At 29.0% G+C, this 15,254-nt stretch overlaps 2 protein-coding genes across 3 annotated transcripts; both read left to right on the top strand.

The window, feature by feature from the left end:
* Window positions 1-2,303: 2,303 nt before the first annotated feature.
* Window positions 2,304-7,679, top strand: LOC101511208 (glutathione synthetase, chloroplastic-like). 2 transcript variants are annotated; one of them, XM_027333037.2, is made up of 12 exons: window positions 2,304-2,639; window positions 4,671-4,840; window positions 4,930-5,005; window positions 5,084-5,214; window positions 5,346-5,483; window positions 5,569-5,649; window positions 5,832-5,912; window positions 6,017-6,086; window positions 6,541-6,662; window positions 6,786-6,925; window positions 7,003-7,195; window positions 7,278-7,679. In XM_027333037.2, the coding sequence occupies exons 1-12, from the start codon at window positions 2,502-2,504 to the stop codon at window positions 7,399-7,401; spliced, it is 1,464 nt and encodes a 487-aa protein (XP_027188838.1). In that variant the 5' UTR covers window positions 2,304-2,501; the 3' UTR covers window positions 7,402-7,679. The 2 variants fall into 2 exon arrangements, with proteins under 2 accessions (XP_027188838.1, XP_027188839.1); XM_027333038.2 differs by having other exon boundaries at window positions 2,306-2,639; window positions 5,361-5,483.
* A 3,503-nt stretch (window positions 7,680-11,182) lies between these two features.
* LOC101511750 (glutathione synthetase, chloroplastic-like) lies at window positions 11,183-15,179 on the top strand. Its single transcript, XM_004494585.4, has 12 exons — window positions 11,183-11,558; window positions 11,869-12,038; window positions 12,170-12,236; window positions 12,347-12,477; window positions 12,674-12,796; window positions 12,879-12,959; window positions 13,162-13,242; window positions 13,346-13,415; window positions 13,774-13,895; window positions 14,329-14,468; window positions 14,556-14,748; window positions 14,858-15,179. Exons 1-12 carry the CDS (start codon window positions 11,259-11,261, stop codon window positions 14,979-14,981), a joined length of 1,602 nt encoding a protein of 533 aa, XP_004494642.1. The 5' UTR covers window positions 11,183-11,258; the 3' UTR covers window positions 14,982-15,179.
* Window positions 15,180-15,254: the final 75 nt, after the last annotated feature.

Here is a 15,254-nt window from a genome sequence, read left to right on the forward strand (position 1 = left end):
TATGTATTAAATATAAATCAATTTGAATATCCATTTGAAAAAATTATGATTTACTCTTGATACACAAACTATGCTTGGATTTTTCAATTAACACAAACTCAATTCAAAAATTTTAAAACAATACACAAATTAAAATAAGTTTAAATTATCCAAAAATTAGAGATATTATCTAGCATAACACAAATGAATTTAGATTTTTCTAACATAACTCAAATCAAACCAAATTCAAATAAAGTGTTGTATAGTTCTAATGACTTTAAAAGTGTTTTTAGACTCCTTGAACAATTTTCACATTTTTTAAAATGTTGGATGATTATCCACTTAAGAAATAAAGAAATAAAGAAATAAAGAAATTGCTTATTAAAAATACATAATCAACTAAAAATAATAATATTTTTTTAAATTGGTTAAGTGGATAGCGGACTATCCGGTACCTATACGAACAAACTCGAATGGAACAGCGGATTTTTTAAATTCAAATTAAAAAGTCTTTGAAAATATCAAACTAAATTTATTAAACTCAAACTTTATTTTTAGTAGACTGGACGGACTGATCCATTAAAACTAACCCATTTTGATACCTTTAAAGTTGACCACCCCTCAGTGACCAAGCGTCAAAATTGTAGATCCTTTGGTATCCCAATTTCCTTGGCTAATTTCAAGCCATTCAGTTCTCTCCATATACTATAGGCTAGAGCTATGTTATTTTGTCGTTTTCTTTCCAAACGCAAAATGTAGATATATTTTCTTTTGCGATATTTGTAAATTGTAAGTGTGTTTTATATTTTTAATATGTGGTTATTTTCGTCTCAGAGATCAGTCTAAATATGGTCTAAAAAACTAGAAGTGTTAAATAAATTAAAAATTGAATTAAACTGTATACCTGAATTGAATCGAATTATTTTTAAATTGAACTGATTTTAAAATTTGATAATCAAATTGTTTTCGAACTAATTTTTTAAAACTAAAACTAAAACAAACCAGTTTTTAGTTTAAAAAATTGAACCGAACCGATTTTGAGTTCGAAAAAACTAGAATCGAATTTGTTTTTTAAAAGTAATTATAGGTAATTATGTAAAATTTGGTCTATAAGAACAAAAAAATTAAGTTAAAACTAGTTCGGTTGAATTTAGAGTAATAAACCAGTTCACTAAATTATAAAACAATTTGGTTCGATTTTTAAACGGAAAATTGGTTCAATTTTTTCAAATTAAAAACTACCCACCCTTAAAAAAACTGTGTAATAATGGTTTTTTCAATTTACTTGAAAGATAACGCTTCTTAGTAGTGTTTTATATATTTGGTAATTTTAAAAATTAAAAGAGTTGAACTCATAGTAAAAAAAGAAAAAACCTTTAATGTATTTGTTTTTGCAGAGACATAAATCGGTTTTGAATAAATATATATTTGTTTTGTGGCGTGTTCACCAAAACAACGGTGAAAAACAAGATGAAAAAGTTTTGTTTTAGAAGTTCATTAAATTGCAGTAAAAATTGTACAAGATACTCTATTGAAGACTAAATTGCCAAACTAAACATGTTTATTGTTGGGAAGCCACCCAACATTTATAATCTTGTGATTTTATGAAATTGATTTTAGCTATAAACCAGTTGATACAATGTGATTTTTGTTTTGATATATTTATACAAAGATGAGTTGAATAACTAAAAGTAAAAATCAGTTATAAATGCTCCATAATATTTACAACATATAGACAAAATAATCTCCAATCAATTTCTATCCATATCAACACATTTTACATAATTGTAAAATGTTCATTAATTATAAACGCAACATTTCATATTTTAGATAAATAATAAAATTAACAAATAATAATGCTATAAAATTAAAGTCTTTTTTAAATATATATAAAATTAGAATTTTTATATTGCTCTGTAGGTTTAGATTGAACACTCATTTAAATGACACCGCCAATTATTTTTAAAATTAAGAGATAAATAATAAAGATTTAGAGAAAGATAATATTGTATCTTTGGATTTTGGGATTTTCAGATTTAAAATTTTCAAATTTTAGGAAAGATAATTAAGGATGTTGCAAATTATATCTGTTGAACATGAAAATGTTGTTATTGAATGAGCAGTTTGTGTGTATGAGGTGCAATAGAGCATAGTTAAATAATTAGTGTTGGGTGTTTTAGTAATAGAAAGAATTAAGATATTGTTAAAAATAGGAAGTTGAAGAATGAAATGTTGATTGGTTTATTGAAAAGCGTGACAAAAGCAAGATAAATAAATATTTGATTGATTGATTGATTGGTTGTCTTTGTCTAAAGCGGTCCATAGTTGGTGCTGGAGTGGAGGCTGCTTGGTTTGGTCATTGGTGTACTACAACTACAACAACTCCTACTCACTTCTACTCGTGCATTTTCTTCATCTATTACTTCCCCACACAAACAAATCACTCTCACTTTCTGTCCCTAAAAAACGTCAAACTCGTGTCTCAACCCATTACTTCTACCCCAAATTTGGAAGTACAAGTGATGGATCATTCTCCCATCACACTTCCACGCTTGCATAATTATCATGAGATTCATGAAAATCAACTCCAAAATATTGTTTACGATGCTCTTGTCTTTGCCACTCTCAATGGTCTCCTTGTTGGTGATAAATCCGATCAGGTCATTGTTTTTAGTTTTTTTATTTTAATTTTAGAGGAGATAATAAATTTCACTATACTTAATTCACATAGTTATAAGGTCTTAGATTTACACTGAAATAAAACATTAATATAACAATATCGATATTTGTTAGTTGAGTTTCAGCGGTTAGACAATTTATTTATCTACTTTTAGTTTGTCAAAAATTATGTATACATGATTAATTGAAATTAACGGATTTAGATCATCTTTTTTTTCTTCTTATTTTTCTCCTTCATGTCACGAGAGATAGACACATAAATAATTATTTTTGTTTGTACATTATATTATTAAAATAATTTGTGTGTATATCCCTCTTTTAATATGAAAGAAAAAGAGATAGAAAAACAAGATGATCCAAATCTAAAATTAAACATATATTTTAGGAGTTTTTCCATAATTTAGATTTGACTGATCTTCAATCTCACAATTTTTCAAAGGTATACTAGACGAGGTAAATAAATATTACCACCTCTGATTCACATGTTAGATGAAAAGGTAAATAAATAAATTCACTGTAGCAACCTCTGAAATTATCTAAATCTCATACATACTAATCTAAACCTTTCACCAAATATCAAGAGTTCTAATTCTTCATAACAAAAAAAGAAAAAAAATTGAGTTGGTTACCGACTTAGGATTAATCTCATATTTTCTCAATCTCGATTCATAATGTTTGGCCCTTTTAAGTTAAGTAAGAAACAACCATTTTACACAAACATAAACTAATTTACCGTTATTTATGTTTTTATTCACAATTGTTTCTCAAATTATATAAATATCTCGTATTTAAATAATATCCTCTTATATATTTTTTTATCTTTTTTAATAAAATTTTCTTTTAACTTTCAAATGCCATTAATTACTTTTTTACTAATATAAATTTATATTTTTTTCTACAAACAATAATAAATATTATAATATTAAAATTAATTAATTATCTCTCTTCAATACTAAATATGTAAAAACAATATCTATTACAAAAAATTAATATAATTATCAATTTTCTTCATTTCTGTTATTTTATTTAGATTAAATAGCACTCACGGTTCCTTAACTTAATTATAGTTAACGTTTTAATCTTTTATTTTTTTCTTCTCGATTTGATCTTTTATTTTAATTTTAAGTGACAATTTGATTTTGTATATTTTAAAATGTCGACAATGTTATTATTTATTTTTTACAAAAATTTCAAACAAAATCCATAAAATTAATTATCATCTTCAATATAATGCAAATTTTATCAAATGCATAATTCAAATATTCAAATAAACTCATATTCTCATCTTCAACAACATCAAATTCATCAAATAAAGAATAAAAATATGGATATTTAAAGATTTAAGTTATGAATTTGATGAAATTTACATATATTGAAGATGATAATTAATTTTATAGATTTTGTTTGAAATTTTTGATGAAATTTTTGAATTTTTATAATAAAAAGAATATCATTGTTGACATTTTAAAATATAAAAGATTAAATTGTCACTTAAAATTAAAATAAATAATTAAATCAAAAAAGAAAAATAAATAAAAAACTATAACATTAATTGAAATTAAGTTAAAGGACGAACGGTATTATTTAACCTTTTTATTTATAGGTAATTAGTATTCTTACACTTAATCTCAAATTGCCATAACCTTAGTTAACTTTAGAAAGAGTATTTTTGTTGGGTCCTTAAATGAAACAGTAAAGTATAAAGAAAAAACCTGTGAAATACTAATATATCTTATTTTTTAAAGAGGCAAAAGTTTCAACCATTCTGCATATAATAAAGAAATAAATTAAACGAGATTAACTCTTACCTCGACAAATAAATAAAATCTTGTTAAATTGAGTATTATATTTTAATTTTGAATTCGAAAATTCTAGTTGTAGTTGAAACTCATAGTTATGTGTAAGTTTTTGAAAGTGTTTACATTTGCATCAATTTTATAGTATTGGGCATATAGAAAAGAAATACTTTTGTGATGAATTAAAAGAGTGAGAATATGTATTATGAATTATAGAGATCAGGAAGAGTAGCTGGTGTGGGATTGGTGCATCTCCCGTTTTCATTATTACCACCGCCATTGCCTCAAACTTATTGGAAGCAAGCTTCTGATTTGGCGCCTTTATTTAATCAACTTGTTGATCGTGTCAGTTTCGATGGATTTTTTCTACAACAATCTCTCTCCAAGTAATTTTTTATTTATTTATTTATTTATTATTCTCTTTCTTTAATTATGCTTTCATTCCACTTCTTCATAATTCTTCTTCTCAATGCAGAACTAAGAAAGCAGATGAATTTACCTCTAGACTTTTAGATATTCATTCCAAAATGCTTCAGATTAACAAAAAAGAGGTTACTACTCCCATTCTATTCTTCAATCTCACAACTAAGGGATTTCTTTATTCATTTTTCTTCCTATTTTTTTAATAGGATATACGCTTGGGATTATTTCGTTCAGATTACATGCTTGATGAAAAGACTAAATCACTTTTGCAAGTAGAAATGAACACTATTTCCACTTCATTTTCTGGAGTTGGTTGTGTTATCACTGAACTTCACAGGTAATTCATTATGCTGCCTTCTTTAATTTATAATAATATCTTAAATAGTGAAATCATTCATGTGAATTTTGATGATGGTATATCTTCTTTTTAAGGAAAATTTGCTATGAAGAGGTAAACCATTATATTAGTTGCTCATTTTTCAGAAACATACTTTCTCACTATGGAAAATTGCTTGGACTAGATTCTCAAAGGGTTCCTGTCAATAATGCCACCACTCAGTATGCGGAGGCCTTGGCTAAAGCTTGGAGTGAGTATAATAACCCTAGGTCAGTTTTGGGATAAATTTTACTTTTCACTTTCTTTTGTTGCTGCATTTTGTTTTATGCTAAATTTTTGAATGGTTCCATACAGCGCTGCCATTATAATTGTGGTTCAGGCCGAAGAACGAAACATGTATGACCAGCATTTTGTTTCTGCAATTCTAAGAGAAAGATATCCTTTTCTTAAGAGTCATAATTATAATACAAAAGGAAAAACATTCATGTTTTACTATCTAGCAAAGCAAAGTCTTTGATTTTTTCAGTTTGTATTATCAAATGTGATATCCAAGAATTTAAAGGGTTGTTTTGTTGTATGGAAAACTACTATTATTTTTATCCTTAGCTTTATGATACATATCATATTACAACCATACGGAAAACATTGGCGGAAATTAATCAAGAAGGAGAAATTCTGCCAGATGGAACACTTTCTGTGTATGTAACCTTTGCCTTGACTGTGCCTATCTGCTATAGTTTTGTTGTTTAAGTACATTTGTATCTGACTGTATATAAAATATATAATGTCATGGACCTTGCAGGGATGGACAAGCAATTGCAATCGTTTACTTCCGAGCCGGCTATACACCGGTTGACTATCCTTCAGAATCAGTGAGTGACAATTGCTGCTCATAGGAACTGTGTTTTTCCAACACAGAAACACATGCTTTCATTTGACTTAACATGTGTTGACTTTGTTGTCCATGAGATTTCAGCTCAGTGTTGAGAATTTTGCCTTTGCTTCCGAAGTGACTTTGGGGGGTGGGAAAAGTTGAGCCCAAAAGTTAAATATTTGGACCCTAAAGAAATTGGGTTCCATAAGGAAAACTCATTGGTCGTTGGCCAGTATAACAAGGGTTCTTCTTCTTCATGACATCACTATAATAAGACTTTCTTTGTCATTCTACTTCTTGTACATGTAGCTTTTCCCCCCTAAAAACTAATAAGATCTGATGTAATTAGAAATATGTTTCATACTAAATTTGCACTATCTTATTAATTTTATTGAGTCATCTACCTTTACAATGAGTTCTTATGGTTTGGGTATATCTTGCTTAATATGTAGGAATGGAGCGCTAGGCTACTGATAGAACAATCTTCTGCTATCAAATGCCCTTCAATATCGTATCATTTGGTTGGCACAAAAAAGATTCAACAGGAACTGGCAAAGCCCAATGTTCTTGAGAGGTGTCTGATAATTAATACTTTTCATATCTTCCATGCTTATTTATTTGTACACTTTTGCTAATTGTAACTTGTTTCTCTAGTTGATATGTCTTTCCTAAATCCTTGAGCAAAAACTGTATGCAGGTTCTTTGAAAACAAAGACGATATTGCGAAACTGCGTAAATGCTTTGCAGGGCTATGGAGTTTGGAGGACTTGGATATTGTTCAAAAAGCAATTGAGAAGCCAGAGTTATTTGTAATGAAGCCTCAAAGAGAAGGAGGAGGTCTTTCTATTACCACCTAAACTTTCACTCAACCTTCTGCTCTCTCTGACTGACTAATAAATGTAATTACTTTTCAGGAAACAATATCTATGGTGATGATCTTAGGGAGACTCTTATAAAATTACAGAAAGCAGGTTCTCAAGAAGACGCCGCTTACATACTTATGCAGAGGATATTTCCTGCTAATACAGAGGCAATTTTGATGCGTAACGGTATCTTGCATAAAGATCGTGTCATTTCAGAATTTGGGATATTCAGTACTTATTTAAGGTACATTTCTTAGCTACATGTTAATCACGTTTTTATGTTTGAACTCGCAAAACGGTTGACATCTATGGACTGGAATTTGCAGGAATAAAGATAAGGTTATCATAAATAATGAAAGTGGCTATATGGTGCGTACAAAACCATCATTATCTGATGAAGGTGGCGTTTTACCTGGTTTTGGAGTAATAGATAGTGTTTACCTCACTTGATGAGTGAAGCCAACTCATTGAATTATCAGGGTACTGCAAAACATTACGTTGTTGGTTGATGGTTTGCATATATTATATCTCAAGTCTACTGTTTTTGCTTGTTTTCTCGACAAAAGAAGAAGAGGAAAAGGCCATGTTGTTTCTTTTGCTTTTTCCCATGACATGGTCACAATCTGTTGTTTCTACTCAGAGACAAGGATCTGTTTGATTCAAGCTAATAAAAGATTGATGAAGTGTTGTAATATATTCATGAAGGAGGTTCATGGTTTGGCTAACAATTTATCGCTTCCCCTAACTAATTACTAACCAGAAACATTTTGCATGGGTTTGAATTGATGATCTATCTATATATTTATATATTTATACACTATTAATAGAATACAGTTCGCTGATCTTCACTACTGTTAGTGTCTCCATATATTTAAGCAGCAAAACACTAACATTGGTTTCAAAGACCTTTCAGATTCATTGCCACTGCAAAGTAACTTCTTGAGTCTTTTCTTCCGTCTACCTTCATAAGCTAGATTTTCTCTTAGTGTTATGGGCCTGTATTACCTCTGCACTCCCTTGCTTCTTCACAGATTTCCTTCCTTATGTTGCACTTTTCTGCTTGTTGTAAGGCCTTTTGGCTACAATTTTGTGCAAATTTAGCTCTACATATAACTGGACTATTACTATTCTTTTCCTCACTCATAACCGGATCAGCATGCTTACCACCATTTGCACTTACAACAAAAATAAAAATAAAAAGTTATTTTCTGTCATGATAGCAAACAATTAGCAGATGTGCAGAAAACTGGTGTTCGAGCCTTTGAGGTGAAAAGGATGGCGAATTGAATTTGATTTACTCAACTGTTAATCCTCTTGCTTGTTGATGAAGATCACAAATTAGATTCTTAGGGTTGTTAATTTTGTGAATTTTTTTAATTTTTTTTCTTCTAAAATATGAGTTCATTTAAACTTGATAATAAGAAGATTTTTAAATTTTATAGAAAATCACTCTGGTTAAAAGAAGATAAAAAATTAGTTAAAAACTATAAATTTTTAGAAATAATAAAAATAACTATTTCGTCATTTTTATTATTTCTATAAATTTAAATAATTGTTCAATTCAAGAGAATTTCTTATCTTTTTATTTGCAATAAATTTAACATAAATTTTTAATCAAAATAAAAAATATTTTTAGGAACTTTAACTTTGAGTTATGAAAACAATCTTTATTCAACAACTGTTTGACCAAACAAAATCTTTATTCAACAGCTTGACGCAGCAAAAATATAATCCTAAAGATAGATATAAGAAACAAAAAAGGAGTTCGATTCAGGACAAAATTATTTACATTAACGCACGGGAAAAAGTAAGTTTGAAAAAAAATAGTATAAAAAAGAAGTCAATATGGACTTTATTCAAGTAGATTATTTTTAGTGTGTGATGAGAAAACGAACAAAGGAAAGAAAGAAAAATACTAATTTTTACGAAAGAAAGGGTAAACAAGATGAAAAAACAAAAGTGAGGACTAACACCTCAAATAAAAAGAAAACTACGAATTATAGGCAACGACAAAGGAAGCCAACACTAGTGAATTCAAACTAACCATTTTTTTTTTGGTATTTATACATTAAAATTTGCTACGTTTTACATTAAATATTATAATTTTCAATTTATTTGAGCGTTTAAATAAAATGGTAAGAGTTTCTTTTAACTTAATCAGATATCTTGAATTTAAATTTAATTCTTAAGATGCTACAATATTAAATCTCTTGAAGATGAGATTGATCGTTCATTGAAATTTATCTGACTTGAAGATAATATCCGCTTTAAATATATATGTTCCAATTTTTGTAATTGATCGTCCTAAATTAAAAATTAAAAACTATTTTAGCTTTTTTTTTGCTCAATTGGAGTTTTGTGACATGAATGACACTGAAGAACGGTTTGGAGGTAAGAACGTGATCTTGTCACATCAACTTTTTCATCCCAAATAAGAAGTAACCTTATATAAAAAGTAAAGGTTAAATTGTAAAAAATGAATCCATTATAAGTTATTGTTTAATTTGTTATTGTCATTTAAAAACTTTTTAAGATGTCAAAACATTATAATTATTAATTATATTAAAAATTAAACATTTTTATTAATTCAACTGTTATGATTTATTAACCATATAAATCTTTTGTATATAGACAGCGTAAATTAATTGAAATCGTATGAGTTATTATTTGAAAATACTATCGGAGTAAAATATAGTCTATGTTCTTAATTGTGTCATGGCTTAGGTTGGCACAATTAAATTTATTTAAGAACCAAAAATAATTCTCATTGGATGCTCTAACGTGTTAAAATTCTCCAGCACGAAGGTTGGGGCATATAATATTAGCTTTAAATGGTCAAACACACAAGATGCCTTTACTCCTCTAACTTTATTCTTTTAATTTTTTCCCCTCATAAATATATTAGCATTATATATAAGAGAAAAATTGAGTTTATCTTAAATTAAATAGATTAACTTTAATTGGTCCCAATTTTTTGTCATATATAATCGGAGGTAGTTATTTAATGTAATGTATAAAGGGAAGATAATGAAAAACTGTAATGAGACTTGAAAACAAAAGTTCGTTATTTCGTAGTTCTCCATATAATTGTCTACAATAAATTATGGATTTGTTTCTTTTCTAAAATAACAAAATAAAAACTCAAAAGCATCAACGTAACTCTTTTGCACATATGTTAACCCACATATATCACCTGGTAGATATTTAATCCGTGTACAGGGAAACCCATATTTTAATATTAGCGATAAACGTTTTTGAATAAAATTATATTTAAATTTTTAAAAAATATAATAAATAATTAATATAAAGTTGATATTTTAAAACATAATGTATGTTTGTGTAATTTTAAACACTTCACCATTTGAATTAAATATTTATTATTTTGTATTATTAATATATGTTTTTATTCACTTCACATGTTTTTTATTTCTATTTTATTGCTATTAAAAAAAGTACTAGTATGTCAATTATGGTACCTTTTTACTCTTGCGATTTTTTATTTTCATTTTAAAAAATATGATAAATTTTATTATAATTAACTTAAAAATTTCTTATAACGTGTTTTAAAATTAACAATTTTAACATATAAAATTTATAAAAATACTACAAAATAAACATCATTATTATAGTCATAAATTTATGGTTCAATTTAACTACACATGTATAAAAATAATTTATACCCTGAATGCATAACAACTATTTTCTTAAATAAATTGGTATCTTTTGATAAAAAAAAAAGTAAAACAAATTGATATCCGGCTTCATATCCATAAAGAATATATCTTTTTATGCAAAGGAGAGGTCAAAAGAACTCTTGTACAATTCAGTTTTTCAATGTCTTTATCTTGAAAATATTAATTTCGATTTATATACATTAAAATAATAACTTTTATTACAGAAATGAAATGATACGTCGTCATGTCACTTTACGATAACACTAAATCATATACTTCAAAAATCATTCTTTATTGTTTAATTAGTATTTATTTCAGATTTTTTAAAAATTATTTTATTAAAAAAATCATTTTTTTTTTCTAAAAATAATAACTTTCCGTTTTTGCCTAAAGAAAAAATTGACATAAATTAAAAACACAGAACTTAATTTCACTGACGGAGAAAATAATGAATTTACTTTTACCTTTAAAAAAATATTTTTATTTAATCCGAAACATTAAAACTCGCGAAGATGAGATAGTAATATAAGTGAAAGTGATGTGTGAGAAATGTTGAGCGTAATGTAAAAGGGAGTGTGGTGCGATCTTGATATGATATGATATAATGTGCTTAATTCATTGTACCATATAAATATGGCTACTTCTCATTTGTGTTTTAATCGTGGAATTCAGACTACCCCTTTGTCTACATTCATTCATCACCATAACACTCACAATCACACTCTCTTCCTCTTCTCCTATCGCCGCCAATCATATCCATTCTTCTCCACACCTCTTCAAATGTCTTCTAATCATCATCATCATCATCATCATCTTACTTCGACACCTGTCTTCACCAATGCTGATCATCAACGCTTCCTCGATCACGTCGCTTATGATGCTCTTGTTTGGGCTTCTCTTCACGGTCTTCTCATGGGAGATCAATCCTCACAGGTTCTTTTTTCTTCTTTTTTTTAATAATATAATAATATGTTTCAACTCAAATTCGCTTCAATTCACTGTGTTTCACGTCGTTTTATTGTGTTTTCAATTACTTCCACCGTAAATAAATAAACTAGGTTAAAAAAACAGAAACAGGGTAGCTCTTCAGAATTTGCTATTTTTTCCCTTCTACTATTCGATACACGTCATGTACTAAATTGGTACATATTGGAATTTTAGTTGATGAAGTCTAATTCTTGTAGAAAATTGTTCTTTATAGATAAATAAATAAATGTAATTGTTATTGTTATTGGAATTACAGAAATCAGGAACAATTCCTGGCGTAGGATTGGTGCATGCTCCATTTGCCTTATTCCCTACGTCATTTCCAGAAACAAAATGGAATCAAGCTTGTGAATTGGCACCTATATTCAATGAACTTGTTGATCGTGTTAGTTTAGATTATCAATTTCTTCAGGAATCTCTCTCCAGGTTTCTTTTTAACTTTTTCTATTCTATTTTTAATTAATACCATCAATTGCTGGGTCACCCTTTTTATTTTTTGATACCTTTTCTTAAACGCTTTTTCCAATTTCAGCTTTCATTTTTTATTCTCATTTCAGGACTAAGAAAGTCGACCAATTTACCTCTAGACTTTTAGATATTCATTCCAAGATCAACAAAAAAGAGGTCAGTCTATTGGTGGATGTGGAATTATTTTACTAATTAACTTTTTCTATGAAGTTAATCAAAGGATTTTTTTTTTTTTTTTTACTGTTTTCAAAATTTTAATTTAACAGGAAATACGGTTGGGATTACATCGTTCAGATTATATGCTTGATGAACAAACAAAATCACTTTTGCAAATTGAGCTCAACACTATTTCCTCTTCATTTGCTGGTTTTAGTAGTCTTGTCACTCAACTTCATAGGTAAAGTTTTTCTGTAACTCTAATTTATAAGCTATATCTCTTCATAATGTTTTCACGTGCGTATTTAGTTTCTGCTGTGGTTTGTATAATCTCTGATTTTCTCACATTTCCTTTGTTTCTTTTGCATCTCTTGTAAAATAGTCATTAGTTTTGTCCTTATTTATAATGAAGAAATATCTTCATATGGAATTTTCAGGTACATACTTTCGTGCCATGAAAAATTGCTTGGGCTGGATTCAGAAAAGGTTCCTACTAATAATGCTGTCAATCAGTATGCAGAGGCGTTGGCTAAAGCTTGGAGTGAGTATAATAACCCCAGGTAAGATCCAAGAAAAATGTTCCTTTTCATTTTACTCTACTGCTACTTTTGGTTCCTTATATTTCTGAATGGATTCATACAGGGCTGTGATTATGATTGTAGTTCAGGCTGAAGAGCGAAACATGTATGACCAGCATTTTCTATCTGCGGTTCTAAGAGACAAATATCCTTATCTTCATAGTTATTATAATAATTCTAATGCTTGATATCAAAGGAAAAATGTTCATTTTCACCCAATCTAATTTGTGATACCAAATGTGATGTCAAAGGGTATAAAGGGAAGTTTTTTCGTAAAAGGAAAATGACTAGTTTTATATTCGTAACTTATTCTGGTTACTAAAGCTGTTGTCCTGAGCTATAAACACGTATGGTATTACATTTGTACGCAAAACGTTGGCGGAAGTTGATCAAGAAGGAGAAATTCTACCAGACGGAACACTTTCTGTGTATGTAACCTTTAACCATGAAAAACAGACTTTTTGATAAGTTTGTGGCTTACTCACACTTTGTTTCTGACTGTAGAGAAATTTAATTTTTTGGAACTCGCAGGGGCGGACAAGAAGTTGCAGTCATTTACTTCAGGGCTGGCTATACACCACTTGATTATCCTTCAGAATCAGTAAGTGAGATCAGTTTCTTTTTTGCTTCTCATTCATAAGGCTTGCGCTTTTCCAACGTAGAAAATTTGTTTTTATTTTTTTACTTAAAGCAGTTAAACTCTTTATTTGAAAGGTTATCCTACTGAACCTGGTATGAGATTTGTGGCCAAAAGTATAACTCACTGTTGTCCTTTAAATCATTTTTTACTGTTAGCTTACTTTTTTTATAACTAACATGATCTGATTTACTCTTACCTCACTCTTATTATTCCATGGATTATCTTCTGTACCATAAATTTTGTTTCTTGATATAGTTTTGTTATCCTGACAATGAGTTCTCACTTCTCACGGTTTGGGAATAATTTGTTCAATATGTAGGAATGGAGGGCTAGGCTACTGATGGAACAATCTTCTGCTGTCAAATGCCCTTCCATATCTTATCATTTGGTTGGCTCCAAGAAGATTCAACAAGAACTTGCAAAGCCAGGCGTTCTTGAGAGGTATCTTCTAATTAGTTTTCTTCATCTCTTCTATGTTAATTTTATTTATGTGTTATGAAAGCATTTTGATCAATTCAAAGATACTACAATTAAAAAAAAGTGTAAAAATGTGAGTGAATTATCATGTGGAGTGAGATCGTCTTCTTCAGGAGAATGAGGACCTTCTATTCTCCTATTGATGCCTTACTTATTTGATTAGTCATGGATATGGTTGTTTCATTTAAGATTGGCGTTTTTTTTTTAAATGCTTGGTGGTTTCGTCTCATTATTATGGTTATACGAATAACAATTTATCGATTGTAGTGTGGACATTTCCGCACTCTTTTATCTCAGGAAACAAAAATAGATTGATTTATTTGTATTTATAGCCGACCGTAGTTTGTTTCTCTGCTCAATATCTTGTCCTAAATCCTTGAGTCAAAACTGTAAGCAGGTTCCTTGAAAACAAAGACGATATTGCGAAATTGCGTGAATCCTTTGCAGGACTGTGGAGTTTGGATGACTCGGATATTGTTCAAAAAGCAATTGAAAGACCCGAATTATTTGTGATGAAGCCCCAGAGAGAAGGAGGAGGTCTTGCACGACCTAAAACTTGATTTAACTTTCTACTTTCTCTGATTTTGTTGAAAATACATTGAATGAGTTGTAATTACCTTTCAGGAAACAATATTTACGGCGATGCTGTGAGGGAAAGCCTCATAAATTTGCAGAAAACGGGCTCTCAAGAAAATGCAGCTTACATACTTATGCAGAGGATATTTCCAACTATTTCTGAAGCAGTTTTGATGCGTAATGGTCATTGGCACAGGGACCGTGCCATCTCAGAACTTGGGATATTTGGTACATATTTAAGGTACATTGCTTGGTTACATATATTTAGAGTTTGGTGCATAAATTTGCATAATGCCTTTTTTGACAAAGAATTTGCTTAATGCTTGACATCCATGAACTTGAATTTGCAGGAATAAGGATAGGGTCATCATGAACAAGCAAAGTGGCTATTTGATGCGGACAAAAATATCATCATCTGATGAAGGTGGGGTTGCAGCTGGTTATGCAGTTATAGATAGTGTATACCTCACTTGATGTAGCCAACCTATAACTTATCAGGGTATATCAAAACATTTTTTTTTACATATTATAGTTCAAGTCTCCTCAATATCGAAAGAAGGGAGGCCACATTGTTTCTTTTTGCTTTTTTCCATGTAATGTTGTATAGCTACATTCAATAACCTGTTAATGCTTCCTGATCATTACTAAAGAGTAAAGTCCTGTTTGTTCTTATTGAAAGTCTGTTTGTAACCTGCTTTATTGCTTTGATTTGAGTTGACGATTTTGAGAAGAAAAGAAAATAGTTTT

Source organism: Cicer arietinum, chromosome 3, assembly GCF_000331145.2.
Source record: "Cicer arietinum cultivar CDC Frontier isolate Library 1 chromosome 3, Cicar.CDCFrontier_v2.0, whole genome shotgun sequence".
Taxonomy (NCBI): domain Eukaryota; kingdom Viridiplantae; phylum Streptophyta; class Magnoliopsida; order Fabales; family Fabaceae; genus Cicer; species Cicer arietinum.

Excerpts from the sequence above, each read along its gene's own strand:
- LOC101511750 (XM_004494585.4), top strand. The coding sequence starts at position 11,259 with ATGGCTACTTCTCATTTGTGTTTTAATCGTGGAATTCAGACTACCCCT. Across the intron at positions 12,237-12,346 it reads CCAAGATCAACAAAAAAGAG|GAAATACGGTTGGGATTACA; the intron begins GTCAGTCTATTG and ends TTAATTTAACAG. Across the intron at positions 12,960-13,161 it reads TCTGCGGTTCTAAGAGACAA|GTATGGTATTACATTTGTAC; the intron begins ATATCCTTATCT and ends AGCTATAAACAC.
- LOC101511208 (XM_027333037.2), top strand. The coding sequence starts at position 2,502 with ATGGATCATTCTCCCATCACACTTCCACGCTTGCATAATTATCATGAG. Across the intron at positions 2,640-4,670 it reads TTGGTGATAAATCCGATCAG|AGATCAGGAAGAGTAGCTGG; the intron begins GTCATTGTTTTT and ends TATGAATTATAG. Across the intron at positions 6,087-6,540 it reads TTGACTATCCTTCAGAATCA|GAATGGAGCGCTAGGCTACT; the intron begins GTGAGTGACAAT and ends CTTAATATGTAG.